The sequence below is a fragment of the Microcaecilia unicolor genome, chromosome 3 (assembly GCF_901765095.1).
Source record: "Microcaecilia unicolor chromosome 3, aMicUni1.1, whole genome shotgun sequence".
In the NCBI taxonomy this organism is placed as follows: Eukaryota; Metazoa; Chordata; class Amphibia; order Gymnophiona; family Siphonopidae; genus Microcaecilia; species Microcaecilia unicolor.
This window is the reverse complement of record NC_044033.1, coordinates 188,758,423-188,784,353: the sequence shown is the minus strand read 5'-3', so window position 1 is coordinate 188,784,353 and position 25,931 is coordinate 188,758,423. Positions and strand designations below refer to the sequence as shown.

The 25,931-nt window shown below is 41.7% G+C and overlaps 1 protein-coding gene across 1 annotated transcript in view; it reads right to left on the bottom strand.

Annotated features, from left to right (window-relative positions):
- Positions 1 to 25,931, bottom strand: part of KMT2D (lysine methyltransferase 2D) — a 591,638-nt gene that overhangs the window by 418,162 nt on the left and 147,545 nt on the right. Inside the window, exon 10 of the mRNA XM_030196818.1 lies at positions 3,119 to 3,276. Within this exon, the coding sequence (XP_030052678.1) occupies positions 3,119 to 3,276 (158 nt within the window). The remainder of the gene's footprint in view (positions 1 to 3,118; positions 3,277 to 25,931) is intronic.

Below are 25,931 nucleotides of genomic sequence, written 5' to 3'. Positions count from 1 at the left end.
TCCAGTCAAGGCAATTTGCTACTCTTCAATTTGTCAAATTGCACCATTACATCCTCCAGGTTTAGAGAGATTTCATTCAGTTTCTCTGAATCGTCAGCTTTGAATACCATTTCTGGCACCGGTATCTCTCCCAAATCTTCCTCGGTGAAGACCGAAGCAAAGAATTCATTTAATCTCTCCGCTATGGCTTTGTCTTCCCTGAGTGCCCCTTTTACCCCTTGGTCATCTAGCGGTCCAACTGATTCTTTTGCTAGTTTCCTGCATTTAATAAACCTAAAAAAAAAAAAAAATGTCACTATGTGTTTTTACTTCCAACACAATCTTTTTTTCAAAGTCCCTCTTTGCCTTCCTTATCAACGCTTTGCAGTTGACTTGACATTCCTTATGCTGTTTCTTATTATTTTCAGTCAGTTCCTTCTTCCATTTTCTTTTAGCTCTAATAGCTTCCTTCATCTCACTTTTTAACCATGTCAGCTGTTATTAGGTGTTCCTCCTTTTTTAATACACAGAATATATTTGGACTGGACTTCCAGGATGGTATTTTTGAACAGCATCCATATCAATTGTAAATTTTTGTCCTTCGCAGTTGCGCCGTTTTTGTTTTTCAACATTCTTCTCATTTTATTATAGTCTCCTTTTTTGAAAGTTAAATGCTAACGTATTGGATTTCCTGTGTGTACTTATTCCAAAGCCGATATCAAGTCTGATCGAATTATGATCACTGTTATCAAGCATCCCCAGCAGATCACGCACTCCACTCAGGACTACGTCTACAATTTTTCCATCTTTTGCTGGCTCCTGTACCAGCTTGCTCCATAAAGCAATCCTTGATTTTGTCAAGGAATTTTACCTCCCTAGCATACGCTGTTACATTTACCGAGTGAATAACGGGGTAATTGATATCGCCCATTATTATTGTGTTGCCCCGTTAGTTAGCCTCCCTAATTTCTGATAACATTTCTACATCCGTCTGTTTATCCTAGCCAGGTAGACGGTTGTACAATCCTATCACCATCCATTTTCCCCTTTATACGTGGAATTTCAATCCATAGGGATTCCAAGTTTCGTTTCTTGCAAAATTTTCAATCTATTTGATTCAAGGCCCTCCTTAACATACAATGCTACCCCCCCTCCACCAATTCGATCCACCCTATCATTATGATATCATTTGTACCCCATTACGACAGTTTCCCACTGGTTATCCTCCTTTCACAAGGTCTCAGAGATGTCTATTATATCTAATTTTTCATTTAGTGCAATAGATTCTAACTCTCCCATCTTATTTCTTAGGCTTCTGGCATACACATATAGACATTTCAAACTATGTTTTGTTATTTCTATTTACATCTTGCTCAGTAGCTGACAGTGTTAATTTGCAATCTTTTGTCTGATTTTTATTTAAAGTCACCTGATCCACTATGGACTCTTTGGATCCTTGCTATCAGGATACCCTATCTTCCCTGTTTTGCTGATATCTTTGATAGATACCTCGTTCCAAACCATGCATTTTTGAACAACTGTCAGCCTTCCCCCCAGATTCTAGTTTAAAAGTGGCTCTACCTCCTTTTTAAATGCTGATGCCAGCAGCCTGGTCCCACCCTGGTTAAGGTAGAGCTCATCCTTTCGGAATTGGCTCCCCCTTCTCCAGAATGTTGCCCAGTTCCTTACAAATCTAAAACCCTCCTCCCTGCACCTTCTCCTCATCCACGCATTGAGATTCCAGAGCTCTGCCTGTCTCTTGGGCCCTGCGCATGGAATGGAGAGCACTTCGGAAAATGATACCCTAGAGGTTCTGGATTTGAGCTTTCTACCCAAGAGCCTAAATTTGGCTTCCAGAACCTCTCTCCCACATTTTCCTATGTCACTGATATCCACCCACATGTACCAAGACAGCTGGCTCCACCCCAGAACTATCTAAAATCCTATCTAGGTGACGTGTGAGGTCCGCCACCTTCGCACCAGGCAGGCAAGTGACCAAGCGATCCTCGCGTCCACCAGCCACCCAGCTACCATTCTCCCTTTCTTTCCCTGGTCTCATAATCTCTACTATCTCTTTCAGTATACCCCCCATGTCCTTTCAATTCCCTTTTTAAATTGTCATTTTTGACTTGATCAGTGCCAGGAGGAACGGGAGTATAACAAGGGTGCCCCATTTTGTAGTTTTAGCCTAGCAATTATCAAGGCTAGAGACCCACAGTTTGGGAAGCCCTGATTCAGACACATTCGACATTCTTCAGGAGGTAGGATGTTCTTTATTCCTAGGTTGATTTTCAATTTTAATTTTTGTAGGAATTATGAAAACTGTTTTTGTCTTGCTTTATATTGTTAACCTATTGAATATTAGTGTGTGGGATATAAAAATCATTAAATCCATAAATGAAGAGCTATGGAAGCACTGAAAAACCCTGAAAGAGGCTGGAAGAGCTAAAAGAAAGAATTCTGTGCAACGTGTGGGCAGTCCAAAGCACAACCCATTCTGAAATGTTGCCCATTAGTTCCCACACCATGGGGCTCAGACTATACGTGACTACACATGTCCTTAGAAAAAAGCTCCTGCATGTTTAATAGCTGTTACTGGTCTCTAATTACTATGAAACATTGAAAACAGGGTCCAAATCCTAGTCTAGATCTGAGCAGAAGGGAGTGGTGACCTTTCCACAGCACACCTGATCAGGTCTGCCTGAAAGGCACACTGTTTAGGAGACAAAGGTGTCTCCCATGTCTGATCCTAGAGTACCCCTTGCCAGTCAGGTTTTCAGGATATCCACAATGAATATGCAAAAAACAGATCTGCATATAGTGGAGACACTGTATGGAAATCAAGTTCCTGTATATTCACTGTGGATATCCTGGAAGTCTGACTGCTAAGGGATACTCCAGGCCTGGACTTGGAAAACACTGGTCTAAAGCTAGCCCTGTATGCTGGAGTATGTGAGGGAAGGTTGTATTGCTGTTGATTATGCAGCAGTCTGTGTGAGGGAAGTCTCTATTACAAAAAAAGAGCAGGTGTGTGTATATGTGCAAGTGAAAAGAGTTTGCCTGGCTGCTGACCATGCTGTACCTGTTACCTAGACAATTTTGTTGCTAAATCAGTCAAAGTTTCTTGTTCGACACTCACCTAGTGGTTTAGCTTCACATTTAGAACTTTTTGTTTCTTTGGGCAATCCTTCCGTCTTCTCCTCCTGTTTGTCCTTACATGTTGTGCATACAGGATCAGTCAACGAGAGTGCCAGGCAAGGCGCATCTGCCACATCACCACTTTCCGTAGGTGAAGCCCTGAAAGCATGCAACAGTTTATAGGTTTTTAAACACACATATGCCAGCAAGATTGGAAGAATAGAGAGTAGAAACAGGAATTTCTTGCTAGCCTTCATGAATCTTAAGGATGAAGAATGGAGACCCTAGGTCAGCCCAGTGCCAGGACCAACGTAAGGTGTGTGCATGACATGTGCAGCTGCATTGGCAGTTGCTGCGTCAAGGGTGCTGCTGATCACTATTCCACAAAGTACTCTAGAGGACAGGAGAGACCTATGCCAGGCAAGGCACTACTTTTGGTTTGAGCACAGAGCACTACTGGCACTAAAGTTATCCCTGCCAGTAACTCAGCGACAGTGCTGTGCATTGCAATGCAGAGGGGCATGGGTTCAATTTCTCATTCAGATCTTCTGCTCCCTGGGTTGGCTGGGACAGTTGCACAATGGTGAGTCGGGCCTGGATTCAAGGCCCATGACTGTAGAAAGAGTCCTTGTGGCTGGGCTCTGGTCAAAGACGGTAACTGCAATGTTTGGGACGGGAAGCAAAACTGCTTACCAGTAACTGATGTGGTTCACAGACAGCAGATAGATCAGTCACACATGTGGGTGATGATATCCAAGCTAGGAAAGTCTTAGGCTTTATGGTATACTGTAGACCCCTCAGTTATATAATACAGTTTAAGATTAAAAAACAAAAAAAAAAACCCTTAACTCCCAGGAAAGGTGGGAGCGTGTGTGTATGACTGACATCCCACTGTCCGCAAAGAAAGTCAGTTACAGGTAAGCAAACTTTGTTTTCTCTATGGACAACCAGGCTAAACCAGTCCTACATGTAGAGACTCAAACTAAGGGCTAGTCTGACATCCCTTTTTATCCTGTACATAAGGCAACATACAATTGCAGCCATTTGCTGGGAAAGAGTTGAACAAAATTTTGAGTCCATTTTTAAATAGATCCCTTAGAGCCAAATGCCAAAATTTACTATTACAGCACGAGTCAGACCCTAAGTATTAGTGAGCGGTAAATGCATTTACTGAATTTCATGAGGCAGCTTTATCAATTTCATCAATAGTCAAGATGAGCTGTATAAGCTGCTGTTGTGATTACACTATGTGCCTTTATATGGCTTAGAGAAGGTTGCTTTGTCACAGCAAAACAGATATACAAAGATCCACTTTGCAACTGTATGTTTTGTGACACCTATCCAGGTCTATTAGAGTCACAATAGCAAGAATTGGAAGCAGTCACTAATGTGAAATCCGATTACTGTAAATACAATATATAAATAAGAATGGAAATGAATACAAGGCCAATTCTGCTGCAGAAATTAAAATGAAGCCTTAGGGAAAAAAAATCACCCAAAAAAACAAACAGAACTTCACTATAGTATTCTTAAAGAACATCATAAACATAACTCTGCATTTCAGCTTATAGATAACAAACGGTAATTTTATATACATACTTGATCTCTATAACAAAATTTGAAGAAACTTTTGTGCAGAAATCTCTTTTTTTTTTTTTTTTTTTTTTTTTTAGCTGTGTGAAAATCTGGCCCAGATTTATAGTTGATATATTTATGATCTGGCCAGGCACTAAGGCTGAATAAGATGATTTTTTAGCCTACCTGAATGGTTGTCATGAGGAAGGATCTAGTGAAGCTTGAAGAATGGTCCGAAAATTGGCAACTAAGATTTAATACTAGCAAATGCAGGGTCATGCACTTGGGTTACAAGAATCCAGGGGAACAGTACAATATAGGGGCCTGAAGAGCAGGACTTGGGGTTGATTGTGTCTGATGACCTTAAGGTCTCCAAACAGGTAGAAAAAGTGACGGTCAAAGCCAGAAGAATGCTTGGGTGCATAAGGAGAGGGATGACCAGCAGGAAAAAAAAAAGAGGCAATAGTGCCCTTCTATATGTCTTTGGTGAGGCCTCATTTCGAGAACTGTGTGCAATTCTGGAAACCACACCTACAGAAGGATATAAACAGGATGGAGATGGTCCAGAGGGCAGTTATTTGTTTATTTATTACATTTGTACCCCGCGCTTTCCCGCTCATCGCAGGCTCAATGTGGCTTACAATGTAACAAGAGAATACAATCTGTAGTATCAGAATCAACAAAGGAGGTATGTGATAGGACAAATAAACAAGGAGTAGATGGGATAGAAGAGGTGTAAGAGAAAGGACAGGGATAGAAAAGGAGGTGGGACGATAAAGGAGAAGTTGGGAAGAGCATGGAGGGTAAGAAGGTTGGTAGGAAATATTTTCTGAGTCATTGTTGTTAATGATTAGTTGAACCAATAAATAGATGGGTTGCTTATGTTTGCTTATGGTATGTCAAGTCATTCGGGTAAACCTATTTGAATAGATGGGTTTTCAATAGTTTCCTAAAGGGAAGATATTCACTAATTGATCGAATGTATCTGGGTAGAGCATTCCAGAGTTGGGATCCCAGGTAGGGGAAGTTAGATGCATGGTAGGTTTTGTATTTTAGTCCTTTGCAATTGGGAAGGTGCAGATTAAGGTATGATCATGAGGATATAAGTGCATTCACTCTGCTGCCCCTCACTACCTCTGCACCCTTGTCTCTTCCTACACTCCTTCCTAGGAACTCTGTTCACTAGGCAAATCTCTCCTAGTTGTACCCTTCTCCTCCATCGCTAACTCCAGACTCCGTTCCTTTTATCTTGCCGCACCTTATGCCTGGAATAGACTCACTGCGCCATTACGTCAAGCTCCATCCCTGGCCGCCTTCAAATTCGGGCTAAAGGCCTACCTGTTTGATGCTGCTTTTAATTCCTAGCTTGTCACCTGCTTGTAACATGTCCTGTCTGTCCTACCCTTATCCCTTATTTGTCCTGTCTGTCCTGATTTAGATTGTAAGCTCTTTTGAGCAGGGACTGTCTTTTCTTCATGTTAAATTGTGAAGCGCTGCGTACGACTGGTAGCGCTATAGAAATGATTTGTAGTAGTAGTATATTGACAAGTTTCTGGTCGGGAGGTTTAACAGATTGACCATGTAACTTGGTGATACTCCATGGATGATCTTGTGGATTAGTGTGATGGTCTTAAAGTTGACTTGTTCTCTAATAGGGAGCCAATGAAGTTTCATACGGAGGGGTGTGGCACTTTCGAATCTAGGCTTCCCACAGATAAGTCTAGCTGCCATGTTCTGGGAAGTCTGAAGTTTTTTTTATGATTTGGGCCTTACATCCAACGAAGATACTATTACAGTAATCAGTTGGGGGGAGTACCGTGGAATGTACCAAGCTGCGGAAGGTATTCAATGGGAGATAAGTTTTCACAAGTTTCAACACCCACATCATAGTGAACATTTTCTTCGTGACGGATGTTGCGTGGTCTTCAAGGGATAAGTATTTATCCAATGCAACTCCAAGGACTTTCAGATTGTTGGATATAGGAATTGTGACATCAAGAGTGGTGAGAGTTGTTGGATGGAATGTGGAATAGTGGGAAGAGAGGATTAGGCATTGAGTTTTGTCTTTGTTCAGTTTCATTTTGAAAGCATTGGCCCAAGAAGTTAGGATATTCATACCAGTGGTTATTTTGTCGGAAATTTCTGCTAGGTAGATTTGAAGGGAATAAAAATGGTAACGTCGTCAGCATAGATAAAAGGGTTGAGACCATGTTTGGAAAGGGATTTAGCCAGAGGAATCATCATAAGGTTGAATAGAATTGGGGATAGTGGAGAACCTTGAGGCACACCGCAATCTGATGACCAGGGAGATGATATTGCTCTAGATGATTTGACTCTATAGGATCTAGAGGTAATAAAGCCTTCGATCCATTTATAACATTGCCACCAATTCCCAACTTATCCAGAAGTCTAGTAAGAATACAATGGTCGACCATGTCAAATGCTCCAGACATATCAAACTGTAAAAGGAGTACGCTATTTCCTAATGATATTTCTTGTTTGAATTTGGATATTAAAGTAAGCAATACTGTTTCTGTACTGTGGGAAGGACGGAAACCCGATTGAGACTCATGAAGGATGGAGAATTTTTGTATATACTCAGTGACTTGAAAGGTCACTCTGTTTTCCATCAATTTAGTTAATAGGGGGATGGAGGCCACTGGTCGGTAGTTGGTAACATCACTTATAGGTTTCTTGGAGTCTTTGAGTATAGGTATGAGTAATATGTTACCATGTTCGGTAGGGAAGGAACCCTGCTGCAACAAGAAGTTAAGGTGGGCGGTGAGATCTTTGATGAAGCGTTCAGGGGTGTCTTTCATTAAATGGCTAGGGCAGGAGTCAAGATAACAATGGGATCTGGAGAGTTTGGAGATCGCCTTGGAAACTTCTTTGGTGGTGAGGAGGGTAAAACTTGTCCATGAGTGGTCGACCGGAGTTTCATTAATGTTGGGATCCAATTCATCGAGAAAGGTATCTAAGTAGTTACCATCATCGGGAATCGATTTGTGAAGATATAATTTTATTATAGAAGTGCTTAGCCAATTGGTCTGCAGATGGGCTACTTGAAGGTGAGAGGGTAACTAGATTGGTATTAAAGAGGTTCTTTATGAGTTGATACTGTTTCTTTTATCTGTGCCATTGGTTGTGATTTTTTTTGAGTATAGTAGGTTTTTTTGCTCTTTTAATGGTGTTCTTATAATTTCTCCGTGACTGTTTCCAAGCGTTAAAGGTGAGATTGTTTCTTGATCTACTCCATGCTTTTTCTAGTTTTCTGGTTTCTGATTTTAGGTTTTTTAGTAGGTCATTAAACCATGGTGATGGTTGACGTCTACGTAAAGTTCTGGATCGAAGGGGGGCAATTTCATCCCGGAATCTGTGAGGAAGGAGAGAGAGTTAGGTTGTGCTGACCAATTGTTGTTATATATATGTTGCCAGAAACTGACTCTGTCAATCCATCCTCTAGTGGTGATTGTTGAAGGATTTTGAGTTATAAGCATATCTTTTGTGTGCCAATATAAGGTTAGTGTCGATTTATGATGATCAGACCAAGGGATATTAAATCATTTAATATCGGATATAGTTATGTTTTGGTTGGTGGAGAATTTGTAAGAAATTATGTCAAGCAAGTGACCTTTAATATGAGTTGGTTGCACTGGAGGAAGGTCAATATTGCAGAGTTGAAAGAAATCCATGCAATCGCAGGTATTTGGGGAGTGGGAGTCTTCTAAATGTAGATTTAGGTCTCCAATTAATAATACATTGGAGTAATTGGTGCAGGCATTTGCAATAAAGTCCATAAAAGTGGATTGACTGTTATTTCAGTTTATTGGCGGTCTTTAAAATAGAATGCAAGTTAGTTGGTCACATAATTTAGGACTATGGAGTTTGAATGAAGCAATTTCAAGCTGAGCTGTGATTAACTCTGATATAGATTCAGGGGAGAAGTATGATTTATAAATAAGTGCTATCCCTCCACCTCTTCTTTCTTTTCTTGGCCAATGTAAGATCTTATATTCAGGAGGGCATAAATCAATTATAATGGGGTCTTTTGAACTATGGGCCCAAGTTTCTGTAATGAATAGTAGATCAAGTTTGTCTGATTTAATCCAGTCTGTAAGAATTTCAGTCTTATTAGCTGCAGATCTGGCGTTGACATAACCCACTCGGACGGATAGATAAGGTCCAACATTCGAGGTTGAAGATTGAATGTTGATAATTTGTCTTGAGATGGATTTGGGTGAAGGAGTTTCATTGTTTATTGATGATTGGTAGGTAGAAGGGAGGTTTCTTTTGAAGTCGCCAGTTCGATGAGATGAAATTATCCTGGATGTTTTTTTATGGTGGTAAAGGACTGGAATAATGTTAATTTCTGATGGTGAGGGAGCAATAAGTGTTGAAAAGATGATGGCATATCTGTGCGAAGGACTGAAATATTACTGAGTTGTAGTAACACCGAGGTGTGTCAGGAATTGTATAGGTAAAGATAATAAAAAGACAGCAGCCTCTAGCATAGAGCAGGTTAATAAAACTAAGTAGTTGGAACAGTAAGACAATTAGCTTATTATATAAATTAGCTGTAACTGAGAATACTAAGCAAAGGGAAAGTGACAGTACTTAATAATTGAACAACCACAATTGAAGATCTGCAGTAAATAAAATGGAACAGTAAGACAATCAGCTACTTACATACATTAGCTGTGGCTAAGGAAGATTGGCTTATTACATAGATTAGCTGAACTGAGAAAGCTAAGCTGAGAGATAGTGACAGTACCTAATAGGTGAACAACATCAATTAAAGATCTGCAGTGAATATCTTGGAACAATAAGACAATTAGCTACTTACATAAATTAACTGTGCCTGAGGAAGCAATTGAGAAGTAGCAGTGAAAACAATGAAACAGTAGGACTATTAACTTTACAAAAGTTGGTTGTAATTGGGAACTCTAAACAGAGTAAAAGTGATAATACTTAATTGAACAACAACAAATAAAGGTTATAGTGAAAACCATTTAGATCTTATGGTGATATGATGCAATGATGCAGGCCGAAGGGAGAGAATACAGGCAGGAACAGATAATGCTGGTTGGAGCAGACAATGCAGGTCAGGGCATTTGAGTTAGAACTGAGCAATATACAAATCCAGACTATGGTAAAAACTAGATCTTGAGTCTTCACTTCTGCTACAGGCCACCGGATGACTAAAGTCTCCAATGACCTATTACTGGCTAAATCCAGAGGTCAATATTCCATCCTCATTCTTCTTGATCTTTCCGCTGCTTTTGACACTGTCGATCACAGCATACTTCTCGATACCCTGTCCTCACTTGGATTCCAGGGCTCTGTCCTTTCCTGGTTCTCTTCCTACCTCTCCATCCGCACCTTTAGTGTTCACTCTGATGGATCCTCTTCTACTTCTATCCCTCTGCCTGTCGGCGTACCTCAGGGTTCTGTTCTTGGTCCCCTCCTCTTTTCTATCTACACTTCTTCCCTTCGTTCATTAATCTCATCCCATGGCTTTTCCTACCATCTCTATGCTGATGACTCCCAAATCTACCTTTCTACCCCTGATATCTCACCTTGCATCCAAACCAAAGTTTCAGCGTGCTTGTCTGACATTGCTGTCTGGATGTCTCAACGCCACCTGAAATTAAACATGACCAAACCGAGCTTCTCATTTTTCCCCCCAAACCCACCTCCCCACTCCCCCTGTTTTCTATTTCTGTTGATGGCTCTCTCATTCTCCCTGTCTCCTCAACTCGAAACCTTGGGGTCATCTTTGACTCTTCTCTCTCCTTCTCTGCTCATATCCAGCAGATTGCCAAGACCTGTCGTTTCTTTCTTTACAACATCCGTAAAATCCGCCCCTTTCTTTCCGAGCACTCTACCAAAACCCTCATCCACACCCTTGTCACCTCTCATTTAGACTACTGCAATCTGCTTCTTGCTGGCCTCCCACTTAGTCACTTCTCCCCTCTCCAATCGGTTCAAAACTCTGCTGCCCGTCTCGTCTTCCGCCAGGGTCGCTTTACTCATACTACCCCTCTCCTCAAGTCGCTTCACTGGCTCCCTATCCGTTTTCGCATCCTGTTCAAACTTCTTCTACTAACCTATAAATGTACTCACTCTGCTGCTCCCCAGTATCTCTAAACACTCATCCTTCCCTACACCCCTTCCCGTGCACTCTGCTCCATGGATAAATCCTTCTTATCTGTTCCCTTCTCCACTACTGCCAACTCCAGACTTCGCGCCTTCTGTCTCGCTGCACCCTATGCCTGGAATAAACTTCCTGAGCCCCTACGTCTTGCCCCATGCTTGGCCACCTTTAAATCTAGACTGAAAGACCACCTCTTTAACATTACTTTTGACTCGTAACCACTCGCCTCCACCTACCCTCCTCTCCTCCTTCCTGTACACATTAACTGATTTGATTTGTCTATTAGATTGTAAGCTCTTTGAGCAGGGACTGTCTTTCTTCTATGTTTGTGCAGCGCTGCGTACGCCTTGTAGCGCTATAGAAATGCTAAATAGTAGTAGTTCTCAGCTTTTGCGTAATGAAAGCAATTACTCACATTCAATAAGAGTTGTTGTAGTAATCAACTTGTGGCAACAGGTAGATGGGTCAGAATCATATGTCGGTATTCTTGCTTATCCGCAAAACGTCCGCGTGAAGCCGTATACTCTTGACTGATTCGTCGTTCTCTCTCGTCGACCGGTAATTCTCCCAGCGTCGGTAGTCCGATGTGAAACCAGTGCGGGCCTAGCAAAGATCAGCCACCAAGGATGATGACCTCAGTAAGCGTATGGCAGTCTTCTCGCAAGGCTCAATACCCGCCAGCAGCCGACAGCACAGGGGCAGGTGTTTCCCGGCAACCATTAGCGATCATCAGTGCAGGAGGCAGACACGGTCCGTGAGACATTTGGCCCAGTGATGCTCAGCAGCCGGTATTCACTGCAGATCTTTGGTAAGCGGTCTCGGCCATAAAACATTTAGGGACAGGCTTAGTAACCTCAACATGTATACACTGAAAGAGAGGTGGGAGAGAGGGGATATTATAGACACATTTAAACACCTCGGTGGCATTAATATACAGGATGTGAGCCTTTTTCAAATGGAAAAAAAAAACTCAGAGGGCATACGATGAAGTTAAGAAGAAGTAGACTTAGGAGGAATCCAAAAAATACTCTTTCACAGAAAGGGTGGTGGATGCGTGGAATGGCCTCCTGGAGGAGGTTGTGGAAACGAGGACTGTGTCAGAATTTAATAAAGTGTGGAAAAGGCATGTGGGATCCCTTAGAAATGGAACAGTTAGTGGTTACTGAGGATGGGCAGACTGGATGGGCCATTTGGCCCTTATCAGCCATTCATGTTTCTGTGTTTCTACCATAAGATTTGTGATGACTTTTCATAACGAATCTCATTTCTTGATGTTTTAGTGTCAAAAACTGGACAAGATTTTTCTACACGTTTCAGAAACACCACAGATCACAACATTTTTATTTTTTAAGAGTTGCCATACTGAGGTAAAGAACAGTTTACTGATGTCACAGTTTTTGTGCTATAGACGTCTATCCTCATCAAAAGACGATTATAAACAGTCAAAGAATCTACGGAAGAAACTATTAAATAGAGGTTACCCTAATCAAGTGGTGAAAAATACTTATAAGGAAGCTCTATATAATGACTGTGATTTATTATGCACCTGAAAGCAGAGATCAGATGAAAACATTGAAGATGAAGCCATAATCTATGTATTGAAGTTTGGAGGTAGGAATAGACAAGTGGCTAAGATTTTGAGGAAATACTGGGGAGGTCTTACAATTCTCTCCTGGTTTGTTGATAAGAGAATTCGACTAGCATTTAAGCAGCGCAAAACTTTGAAAGAAATGTTATCCTCCACTTTATTTAAGTGCTCCCCCTTTATGTATCAGATAATCGACAAGGAGGCTATAGTGTCCATCATAGCTGTTCAGTATGCAAAGTTGCTCTAATGATTACAAAGTTTATGAACCCTGGAGACAAGAATATACACTGAGACATTTAACTACTTGTGATTCAGATTTTGTGGTATACATTATACAATGGACAAAAACACAAAAGAACCCTCCACTCATGTGAGTACAAACAGTAGATACATTCTGCATACCTTATAACAACAAAACATGTGCTTCAACGAGAGGAAAAGGACTCAACAAACTCCCAAACAACCGATATTACTTAAGTAGTGACTGAGTTCTTACTGTCACTTACTGTTTTTCCAACCTTCATCACTGCATCCGGGAGCGTCTGGTACAATCCATCACAGACTTGAACATCTTTAACAAAGGACAATCTGGATTATTTCTAATCTAAAGGAATACTACATTAACCCCTGAAGCAGGCGCATTTGTGCGCCAAAACATGGCCTGTGTCAGGTCCATCTTATTAAAGATTGTATTACCATAAAAGGGTACTACCATAAATGCTATTCTTGACCCACTACAATCTGGTTTTCCGCCCTCTCCACTCAACCAAAACTGCGCTTACTAAAGTCTCCAATGACCTATTACTGGCTAAATCTAGAGGTCAATATTCCATCCTCATTCTTCTTGATCTTTCCGCTGCTTTTGACACTGTCGATCACAGCATACTTCTCGATACCCTGTCCTCACTTGGATTCCAGGGCTCTGTCCTTTCCTGGTTCTCTTCCTACCTCTCCCTCCGCACCTTTAGTGTTCACATCTGATGGATCCTCTTCTACTTCTATCCCTCTGCCTGTCGGCGTACCTTAGGGTTCTTGGTCCCCTCCTCTTTTCTATCTACACTTCTTCCCTTCGTTCATTAATCTCATCCCATGGCTTTTCCTACCATCTCTATGCTGATGACTCCCAAATCTACCTTTCTACCCCTGATATCTCACCTTGCATCCAAACCAAAGTTTCAGCGTGCTTGTCTGACATTGCTGTCTGGATGTCTCAACGCCACCTGAAATTAAATATGACCAAAACCGAGCTTCTCATTTTCCCCCCCAAACCCACCTCCCCGCTCACCCCATTTTCTATTTCTGTTGATGGCTCTCTCATTCTCCCTGTCTCCTCAGCTCGAAACCTTGGGGTCATCTTTGACTTTTCTCTCTCCTTCTCTGCTCATATCCAGCAGATTGCCAAGACCTGTCGTTTCTTTCTTTACAACATCCGTAAAATCCGCCCCTTTCTTTCTGAGCACTCAACCAAAACCCTCATCCACACCCTTGTCACCTCGCGTTCAGACTACTGCAATCTGCTTCTTGCTGGCCTCCCACTTAGTCACCTCTCCCCTCTCCAGTCGGTTCAAAACTCTGCTGCCCGTCTCATCTTCCGCCAGGGTCGCTTTACTCATACTACCCCTCTCCTAAAGACCCTTCACTGGCTCCCTATCCGTTTTCGCATCCTGTTCAAACTTCTTCTACTAACCTATAAATGTACTCACTCTGCTGCTCCCCAGTATCTCTCCACACTCGTCCTTCCCTACACACCTTCTCATGCACTCCGCTCCATGGATAAATCCTTCTTATCTGTTCCCTTCTCCACTACTGCCAACTCCAGACTTCGCGCCTTCTGTCTCGCTGCACCCTACGCCTGGAATAAACTTCCTGAGCCCCTACGTCTTGCCCCATCCTTGGCCACCTTTAAATCTAGACTGAAAGCCCACCTCTTTAACATTGCTTTTGACTCGTAACTACTCGCCTCCACCTACCCTCCTCTCTTCCTTCCCGTTCACATTAATTGATTTGTTTTGCTTACTTTATTTATTTTTTGTCTATTAGATTGTAAGCTCTTTGAGCAGGGACTGTCTTTCTTCTATGTTTGTGCAGCGCTGCATACGCCTTGTAGCGCTATAGAAATGCTAAATAGTAGTAGTAGTAGGTAGCAAACATCAGGGTGACCTATGTACAGATAATAAGCTAAATTCTCTGGAGTTTTTCTGGTTTTTTTTTTATGTTCTTTTTAAGTACATTTTTTTAAAAACTTCCAAATTTTAATTTGTTAAGCAAATGATTGATGAGCACAGGTGTAATGTGTAAAGTCCACACAGACCTGTATATGTCTAAAGCTTTTTCATCCTGATCAAATAAAAAAACCTAAAATGTATAAAATAAAAAATCTAATGGAAATGAGGTGGAAACCTAAACCTGAACAGTTAAAACTGTGCCTGACGAGTGTGAATCAGGTGACAGAGAATGTGGCATGGCAAGAAATGCAATACAAATTCATTTTACGACTACATTTCACCACACTGGGCTTTCAGAGCGACATTGAGGACTACAGATGATTGCCCCAAATGTGGACAGGTGGGCGCCTCCTTGGGACATATGTTTTGGTTCTGTGCAGTGGTACTTCCCTTTTGGATTAAATTGGGGCACCAAATATCACAAATGTGGAAAGTACAATGGTACCCAACACCAGCTCAGCTCTTTGATGTGTATAACCTCCGCGGCAAACCACCAGATGGGCTGAGAGCTTTCTGAAAAGAGCGATTTTGATGGGGAAAAGAACAATCATACAGTTGTGGCTACAACCAGAGCCACCTGGAGTGCCGCAATGGAGAGGATCTATGATGCAAAGCTGTATGGTGGAAAAGAAAAGAGTGGGAGACCTAGCCTCAAAGAGGGGAGACCATTTTGTAAAACCTGGTCACCATTTTGGGACACTCTAACGCCTGTTGCGAGTAGTAGAATTTTGAACTGCTAACAGGACCAGTAGGGGAGGGTAGAGGGGTGGAGGGGATTAGAGAGAGGGGGGGAGGATTGGGGGGGGAAGTGGGGAGAAAAATGGAAACCGATGATACATATTGTGTGAGGTTTAACACGTCTTGTAACCTGTGTGTTGCTATATTGTATTCCTTTGTGTCATCAATAAAAATTGTTTAAAAAAAAAATCTAATGGAATCAGTATATACATAAAAAATTACCATTCCGCATCTATAAGCTCAAATGCAGAGACATATTTATAATGGTCTATAAGAATACTAAACATTGATATAGTGAAGTTCTGGTTTGTTTATATCTACTTCACTCCTCTTTGGGGGTACAGGTGCCTTAGGAAAAAAAAAGTCAGAAGAAAATATTTCAGCAAACAAAAAAAAAAAGTCAGAATTTTTTTTTCAAAAATAGTTTAGGATGTATATTCAAAACTACTCTGTTGAAGAATTTTGTGTACAATGAATAAGTCACTAAGAAGCCCTTTTATATCTAATGGCTTCTTAGTATTTAGCGTGTGCTAAGCTTTAGTAAATGGGCCTCTTATGCCTGATACTTACTGATTTGCCTGGCAGGGGTTAACTGTCACAAGGAACACTACCTTTAACATTAAATGTTTGAGATAAGTATCAGCTGACTTCCCATCATCTTCTTTATGGTAGGCAGATAGAGCAATTCTATAACAAGGTGCCCATGTTTAGGTTATCACTTGAGTGCATAAGTGAACATAAGAATAGCCATACTGGGTCAGACCAATGGTCCATCTAGCCCAGTATCCTCTTTCCAACAATGGCCAAGCCAGGTCACAAGTACCTGGCAGAAAAACAGTGGCAACATTTCACACTACCTATCCCAGGGCAAGCAGTAGCTTCCCCACGTCTGTCTCTATAGCAGACTATGTACTTTTCCTCCAGGAATTTGTCCAAACCTTTTTTAAACCCAGATACGCTAACCTCTGTTACTACATCCTCCTGGAAAGAGTTCCAGAGCTTAATTTGTTTTAAAAAGTAATTCTATGTAATTTTCTTGAGTGTCCCCCAGTCTTTGTACTTTTGGAATAAGTAAAAAAAAAGTTCACTTAAACTCGTTCTGCACCACTCAGAATTCTGAAGACCTCAACTCAATCATATCTCCCCTCATCCGTCTCTTTACCAAGCTGAAGAGCCTTTACCTCTTCATCATTCCTCATATGAGAGGAGTTCCACCCCCTTTATCATTTTGGTCTTTTCTTTGAACATTTTCTAATTTCACTTTATCTTTCTCGAGACATGGCGACAAAAACTGAATGTAATACTCAAGGTGAGGTCACACTATGGAGCAAAACAGAGGCATTACAGTATTTTTGGTCTTATTCACCATCCCTTTCCTAATAATTCCTAGCATCCTGTGTGTTTTGGCTGACGCCGCTGCACACTGAACACAAGATGTTAGCGTATTATCTACACCACCTAGATCTTTTTCTTGAGTGCCAACCCCCAATGTGGATCCTAGCATCAGGTAACTATAATTCAGAATATTCTTTCCAAGGTGAACTACTTTGCATTTGTCCACATTAAATTTCATCTGTCATCTGGATGCCCAGTCTTCCAATTTCCTATGGTCTTCCTGCAATTTTTCACAGTCCACATGTGTTTCAACAAACTTGAATAGTTTTGTCTCAATTGCAAATTTAATCACATCATTCACTGTTCTGATTTCCATATCATTTATAAGTATGTTAAATAGAACCAGTCCCAGTACTAATCCCTGTGGCACTCCAGTTTTTATATTATCCTCCATTGAGAGAAACAGTAACGTAGTAGATGACGGCAGAAAAAGACCTGCACGGTCCATCCAGTCTGTCCAACAAGATAACTCATATGTGCTACTTTTTGTGTATACCCTACTTTGATTTGTACCTGTGCTCTTCAGGGCACAGACCGTATAAGTCTGCCCAGCACTATCCCCACCTCCCAACCACCAGCCCCGCCTCCCAACCACCAGCTCTGGCCCAGACCGTATAAGTCTGCCCAGCACTATCCCTGCCTCCCACCACCGGCTCTGACACAGACCGTATAAGTCTGCCCAGCACTATCCCTGCCTCCCAACCACCAGTCCCGCTTCCCACCACCGGCTCTGGCACAGACCGTATAAGTCTGCCCAGCACTAGCCATGCCTCCCAACCACCAGCCCCGCCTCCCGATCTCGACTAAGCTCCTGAGGATCCATTCCTTCTGCACAGGATTCCTTTATGCTTATCCCACGCATGTTTGAATTCCGTTACCGTTTTCATTTCCACCACATTCCGCGGGAGGGCATTCCAAGCATCCACTACTCTCTCCGTGAAAAAATACTTCCTAACATTTTTCTTGAGTCTGACCCCCTTCAATCTCATTTCATGTCCTCTCGTTCTACCACCTTCCCATCTCCGGAAAAGGTTCGTTTGCAGATTAATACCTTTCAAATATTTGAACGTCTGTATCATATCACCCCTGTTTCTCCTTTCCTCCAGAGTATACATGTTTAGTTCAGCAAGTCTCTCCTCATACGTCTTGTAACGCAAATCCCATACCATTCTCATAGCTTTTCTTTGCACCGCTTCAATTCTTTTTACATCCTTAACAAGATACGGCCTCCAAAACTGAACACAATACTCCAGGTGGGGCCTCACCAACGACTTATACAGGGGCATCAACACCCCCTTTCTTCTGCTGGTCACACCTCTCTCTATACAGCCTAACAACCTTCTAGCTACGGCCAGCGCCTTGTCACACTGTTTTGTCGCCTTCAAATCCTCTGATACTATCACTCCAAGATCCCTCTCTCCGTCCGTACCTATCAGACTCTCCCCGCCTAACAAATACGTCTCCCGTGGATTTCTATTCCCTAAGTGCATCACTTTGCATTTCTTCGCATTGAATTTTAATTGCCAAACCTTAGACCATTCTTCTAGCTTCCTCAGATCCTTTTTCATGTTTTCCACTCCCTCCCGGGTGTCCACTCTGTTACAGATCTTAGTATCATCCGCAAATAGGCAAACTTTACCTTCTAACTCTTTGGCAATGTCACTCACAAATATATTGAACAGAATCGGCCCCAGCACCGATCCCTGAGGCACTCCACTACTCACCTTTCCCTCCTCCGAGCGAATTCCATTCACCACCACCCTCTGGCGTCTGTCCATTTAACCCTCCCCCCCCCCCCCTCTGTTTTCTGTCCAATAACCAATTCCTAACCCACAACAGAACACTGCCTTCTATCCCATGACTAATTTTCTCAGGAGTCTCCATGAGGAACTTTGTCAAAAGCTTTCTGAAAATATACACTACACCAACAGGCTCATGTTTATTCAAATGCTTATTCACGCCATCAAAAAAAATGAAGCAAATTGGTGAGGCAAGACTTCCCTCAGCTGAACCCATGCTGACTCTGTCCCATTAAACCATGTTTCCACTATTTTACAAGACTGACGTCAAGCTTATCAATATGAAATTTCCCGATCACCCCTGCAACCCTTTTTAAAAATCGGCATCACAATGGCCACCCTCAGTCTTCAGGTACTATGGATGATTTTAATGACAGGTTACATATTACTAACAGCACATCAGCAATTTCATGCTTCAGTTCTTTTGAGAATCTTTGGATGTATGTCATCTGGTCAAGGTGATTTACTACTCTTTAATTTGTCGATTTGGCTCAGTACATCTTCCAGGTTCACAGAGATATCCTTCAGTTCCTTCGCATCATCACCCGTGAAAACCATTTCCAGTACAGGCAGATCTCTTACATCTTCTTCTGTAAAGACAGAAGCAAGAATTCATTCAGTTTCTTTACTAATGCCTTGTCCTCCAAGTGCCACTTTTGCTCCTTCTTGATCTAACGGTCCCATGGATTCCCTCACAGGCTTTCTGCTTCTGATATACCTGAAAAACTTGTTACTGTGAGTTTTACCCTTTGCAGCAAGTTTCCCTTCATATTCCCTTTTAGACTTCTTTGCATATGGCTTGCCAGTACTTATGCTGCTTGTTTTCTTCATTTGGGTCCTTTTTCCACTCTTTGAAGGACATTCTTTTGGCTGTAATAGCCTCTTTCATTTCACCTTTTAATCATGCTGGCTCTCGTTTTCTCTTCTTTTCACCTTTGTAAATACGTGGAATGAATCTGGTCTGCGCTTCCAAGATGGTATTTTTGAACAACGTCCATGCCTGATTTAGTATACTAACCATTGTAACTGATCCTTTTAGCTTCTTTTTACCCACTTTCCACACTTTATTATAGTTGCCCTTTCGAAAATTAATGCAGTTACAGTAGAATTTCTTTGTGGCTTCATTCCAGATAGTAGCTCAAACTTAAGTACATAAGTAGTGCCATAGAGTGACAGACTGAAGGTCCATCAAGCCCAGCATCGTGTTTCCAACAGTGGCCAACCCAGGTCACAAGTACCTGGCAAGATCCCAAAACAGTACAATATATTTTATGCTGATTATCCTAGAAATAAGCACTGGATTTCCCCAAGTCCATTTTAATAATGGTCGATGGTCTTTTCCTTTAGGAAGCCATCCAAACCTTTTTTTAAACCCTGCTAAGCTAACCACTTTTACTACACTCTCTGGCAACGAATTGCAGAGTTTAATTACGTTGAGTGAAGAAATATTTTCTCAGATTAGTTTTAAATTTAGTACTTTGTAACTTCATTGCGTGCCCCCTAACCCTAATATTTTTGGAAAGAGTAAAGAATCGATTCATGTCTACCCATTCCACTCCAATCATTATTTTATAGACATCCATAATATCTCCCCTCAGCCACCTCTTCTCCAAGCTGAAGAGCACTAGCCACTTTAGCCTTTCCTCATAGGGAAGTCGTCCCATCCCCTATATCATTTTCGTCGCCCTTCTCTGTACCTTTTCTAATTCCACGATATCTTTTTTGAGATGCGGCGACCAGAATTGCACACAATATTCAAGGTGCAGTCGCACTATGGAGCAATAAAAAGGCACTATAAGGTCCTCATTTTTGTTTTCCATTCCTTTCCTAATAATACCTAACACGCTATTTGCTTTCTTAGCCGCCACCACACATTAAGCAGAAGGTTTCAACGTATCATCAATGATGATGCCTACATCCCTATCCTGGTCGGTGACGCCTAATGTGGAACCTTGCATTACGTGGCTATAATTTGGGTTCCTCTTTCCCACATGCATCACTTTGCACTTCCTCACATTAAACATCATCTGCCATTTAGATGCCCAGTCGCCCAGTCTCGTAAGATTCTCTTGTAATTTTTCAAAATCCTCTTGTGATTTAACAACTTTGAATAACTTTGGGTCGTCAGCAAATTTAATTACCTCACTAGGTACTCCAATCTCTAGATCATTTATAAATATGTTAAAAAGCAGCAGTACCAGCACAGACCCATGCGGAACCCCACTATCTACTCTTCTTCATTGAGAATACAGACCATTTAACCTTACTCTCTCTGTTTTCTGTTTTTTAACCAGTTTTTAATCCACAATAGGACACTACCTCCTATCCTATGACTCTCCAATTTCCTCTGGAGTCTTTCATGAGATACTTTGTCAAACACCTTTTGAAAATCCAGATACACAATATCGACCGGCTCACCTTTATCCATGTTTGTTCACCCCTTCAAAGAAATGTAATAGATTTGTGAGGCAAGATTTCCCTTCACTAAATCCATGTTTGCTTTGTCTCATTAATCCATGCTTTTAAATAAGCTCTGTAATTTTGTTTTTTTATAATAGTATCTACCATTTTGCCCGGAAGACGTTAGGATCACCGGTCTATAAATTTCTTGGATCTCCTCTAGAACCTTTTTTAAAAATCGGCGTTACATTGGCCACCCTCCAATCTTCCGGTACCATGCTTGATTTTAAAGATAAATTACATATCACTAACAATAGTTCCGCAAGTTCATATTTCAATTCTATTAGTACTCTGGAATGAATACCATCCAGTCAAGGCAATTTGCTACTCTTCAATTTGTCAAATTGCCCCATTACATCCTCCAGGTTTAAAGAGATTTCATTCAGTTGACTCGTCAGCTTTGAATACCATTTCTGGCACCGGTATCTCTCCCAAATCTTCCTCGGTGAAGACCGAAGCAAAGAATTCATTTAATCTCTCCGCTATGGCTTTGTCTTCCCCGAGTGCCCCTTTTTACACCTCGGTCATCTAGCGGTCCAACTGATTCTTTTGCTAGTATCCTGCTTTTAGTATACCTAAAAAAAAATTTCACTATATGTTTTTGCCTCCAACACAATCTTTTTTTCAAAGTCCCTCTTTGCCTTCCTTATCAGCACTTTGCATTTGACTTGACATTCCTTATGCTGCTTTTTTATTGTCAGTTCCTTCTTCCATTTTCTGAAGGATTTTCTTTTAGCTCTAATAGCTTCCTTCACCTCACTTTTTAAACCATGCCGGCTATCGTTAGGTCTTCCTTCCTCCTTTTTTAATACACAGAATTTGGATTGGGCTTCCAGGATGGTATTTTTGAACAGCATCTATGCCAGTTGCAAATTGTTGACCTTCGCAGTTACGCCTTTTTATTTCAACGTTCTTCTCATTTTATCATAGTCTCCTTTTTGAAAGTTAAATGCAAACATATTGGATTTCCTACGTGTACTTACTCCAAAGCCGATACCAAGTCTGATCATATTATGATCACTATTATCAAGTGGCCCCAGCACCATTACCTCCTGCACCAGATCATGCACTCCACTAAGGACTACGTCTAGAAATTTTGTTCCTGCTGTTGGCTCCCGTACCAGCTGCTCCATAAAGCTGTCCCTGATTTCGTCAAGGAATTTTACCTCCCTAGCATACCCTGATCCATTTACAAAGTCAATAGCGGGGTAATTGAAATCGTCCACATAATGACTGCACACTGACACTGAGCAGAGGATCCTGATCTCAGTTCCGCTCATGGACCCCCTAGCTCCACATTTTTACTGCCTAACATTGAAAAGACCCTTACTGACTTGAGGAACAAATTCTAAGAGCATCTGGTGCCTGTGGAAGATGGAAAGGTGATTTCTAGAAGAAAGGCAGCCCAGAACGCCACTCAATATTACATGACCTGACTGGGAAAAGAGTAGAGGGAGACTGGCAAGATGCTGTCTGAGGCAATGGTGCCAATTTTTACCATCAAAGAGAAGCAATTAGAGAACTCACCCATAATCTCTCAGCAGTCCTTGATGACAAAGCATCCAAGTTCCAGACCTCCACAAATTATATCAAGGAGAGCCTGGAGGGCCAGGTTAACTGAATCAGACATGAACAGCAACTGCTCTCACAGCAACAGGACAGAATGGGGGCTTTGGAAGCACAGGTTCATGGCCTCAAGGAGAGATGCAAAGTGCTGGGGTCACCGCAATAATTTATAGATAGTAGAGCTACGAGAGATTATTGAAGTCCAAGAGTTGTGGAGTTTGGTGGAATCTTACTCCCAGAGAAGGTAGGCCTCAGCCCAGTGGGCATGTGTGTCAATGTGGAGCACATCCATTAAACAGGCCTCACACACAAAGGAAATGGTCAGCTGAGACCAGTGGTGACCCATATATTGAACTATGCTGAGAAAGAAAATTAAGATGCTTTCCCACAATCATCAGCAACTGGACTATCAGAGAGCACAGGTGTTATTCAATGGTTATTCTGCTGCTGCCATGGCCAGCCACAAAGAATTGGGCTGCTGTCATGGCCAGCCACAAACAATTGGTACCCTACAGTATTGAGCTTCATACAGTGGGAGCATCAGATTCACTGTTCATAGTCCCACAAGGGAGATTTTTACATGTGCCAATTGCTAAACAATGTTATGAGACAGTGGAGGAATTGAGGGCCTTTCTGGACAGACTTCTGTGGCCTTAGAGACAGACTACATGGAAAACCATAAAGGCTGAGCACTAACTGGAAAGGAGACATGCACTAGCAAGCCTGGCAAGTCAACTGACCTGGGATCATACATAAAACAATCCAACAGCTACACTGGTGAGAAAAGTGAATGGCCAGGATGCTGGTACAACTGGGCTAGCCCCTCAGTCTTAGTGGGGACCAAATGTCCACAAATCTGCAGTAGCCTTGATCATGCACATAGGGGAGTGTGTCAGCATATGTGCAGCGAGAAGAATGCTAAGCTAAAAGAGTTGTGGCCAAGAAAATAGTACTTAATGAATGACTCGGCACTGAAAGGATAGGCTTATGTGGGCAGTGTGGTCCTATTAGCTTAATATTTGTTTTGATATTATAAATAACTAAATGTGCTGATGACAAGGGTATCAGCTATCATAGGGGTGGGGCTAGGGGCAGAGTGATCATGGTCTTTTGTATGGCTGATATGGGGATTGTTGGTTGGAGAGGGAGGGGGTAGATGAAGGAAAGTGTGTGCAGAATGCATGGGGTTCCAAAAAGGGATGGGGTGAGTAGAAACAGGGGGTGGGAGGGGAAGTATAAGGAAAAGAGATGAGTTGCTTTGTTTCTGCGCCAAAATAATCTTGCAGAGTCTGGTTGGGAGGCCCAAGGACAATCAAACTGGGATAACAGAAAGAGCAAACCATTAAGGAAGTGTGGACTAGGCTGACTTCAAAGGTAATGACGCTCAATACTTCTGTTCTGTGTACATGAAAGAAAATCCTAGAGAAGGACCTTGGCTGGCTGACAAAGGTATACATGGAAATGAAGCAGCTATCACACCATTCACTGAAGAAAGTATTTATAAAGAACACGAAAAACTAGAGTCATGGGAATGGACAAAGTCATAGAACCAGACAAGATCCATCCCAGAATACTGGCAGAGCTCAGAGAAGCTCTAGTTGGTCCTCTTAAAGATTTAATAAATCTTCGGAGATGGGAGAAGTTCCGTAGAATTGGAAAAGAATGAATGCGGTCCCTCTTCACAAAAGTACTTACAGAAGTTGGTAAACCTCACTTCAGTGGTAGGAAAAATAATGGAGGCTCTGCTGAAGGAAAGGATAGTGAACTTCCTAGAATCCAATGGGTTAAAAGATCCAAAGCAATATGGTTTTACCAAACGAAAAGGAGTGCCAAACAAATACGACTGATTACATTGAGCACGTATCTCCTTTATCCAGTTCTCTAGTTACCCAGTCAAAAAAGTCTACTTGGATTTCAGCAAAGCCTTTGACACGGTTCCTTATAGGAGACTTATGAATAAACTTAGCAGACTGAAGTTAGATCCCAAAATGGTGAACTGGATTAGAAACTGGTTGACTAACAAGACAACAGAGGATGGTGGTAAACGGAATTCTTTCAAAGAAAAGAAAGGTGAGTAGTAGAGTGCCTCAAGGATCAGTACTGTTGCCAATTCTGTTCAATATATTTGTGAACAAATTGCTGATGGGTTAAAAGGAAAAGTTTGTCTTTTTGCAGATGACACCAAGATTTGCAATAGAGTGGACACCCCGGAGGGAACAGAAAACGTAAGACAAGATCTGCAAAATTTAGAACAAGTCTAATGTTCGCAGTTAAAATTCAACATGAAGTGCAGAATGATGCACTTGGGGAGTAAAATTCCAAAGTAGCTGTATGTGCCAGGGGGCAAGAGGCTGCTATGCACAGACCAGGAGAGGGACCTTGGAGAGATAGTGACTGAGGATCTCAAGGTGGCGAAACAATGTGACAAGGCAGTGGCTGTAACCAGATGGATACTAGGCTGCACAGAGAGGCATTAATGCCCCTGTCCAGGTCATTGGTGAAACGCCACTTGGAATACTGGGTTCAATCCTGGAGGCTGTTTCTTGCTCATGACCTAAAATGACTTGAAGCGGTCTGGAGGAAGGTGACAAAAAAAAAAATATTAGGTTTGCACCAAATGACATATGAGAAAATAAGACCTGAATATGTATACACTAGACAAAAGGAGGGATTAAGGAGATATGATACAGACATTTAAGTACAAGAAAGGTATTAAAATACAAGCAAATCTTTTCCAGAAACAGGAAAGCAGAAGAACTAGAGAACGCAAACTAAGGTTGCAGGGTGATGAACTTAAGAGTAATGTCAAAGTAGTGGATGCCTGGAATGCCCTTCCAGTGGAGATGGAATTAAAAAATGTGTGGGATAAACACAAAGGGAAAAGGTTAGTAAAAGTGGATGTTATCAAAACAAAACTTAACCAAACAGCAGCTATGAGTTCATTTATGATGGGAAGGGGTGATGCTGATGCTTAGACTGCAACTCCAGCAGTGGAGAAGTAAGGCAGTACCAGACAGACATCTATGGTCTGTGTCTCATATACAGAAGGACAGATCAGAATGGGCTAGAGTTGGCTTCAATGGCAACTCCAGTAGTTGGTAAGTAGGGCAGTGCCAGGCAGATTTCTATGGTCTAAGTTCCAAAAACGGCAAAGACAAATCAGGATCAAGTATGCGTATTTTATACCACATTCATATCGTATGCTACGAGTGTGAGCTATGTATATATCAGTGGTGGAAGGGAAGTCATTATAAAGTGGAACTTATTAAGTAATATTGTTAGTAATACTATTGGATTGTTTGTTCAATCATAAA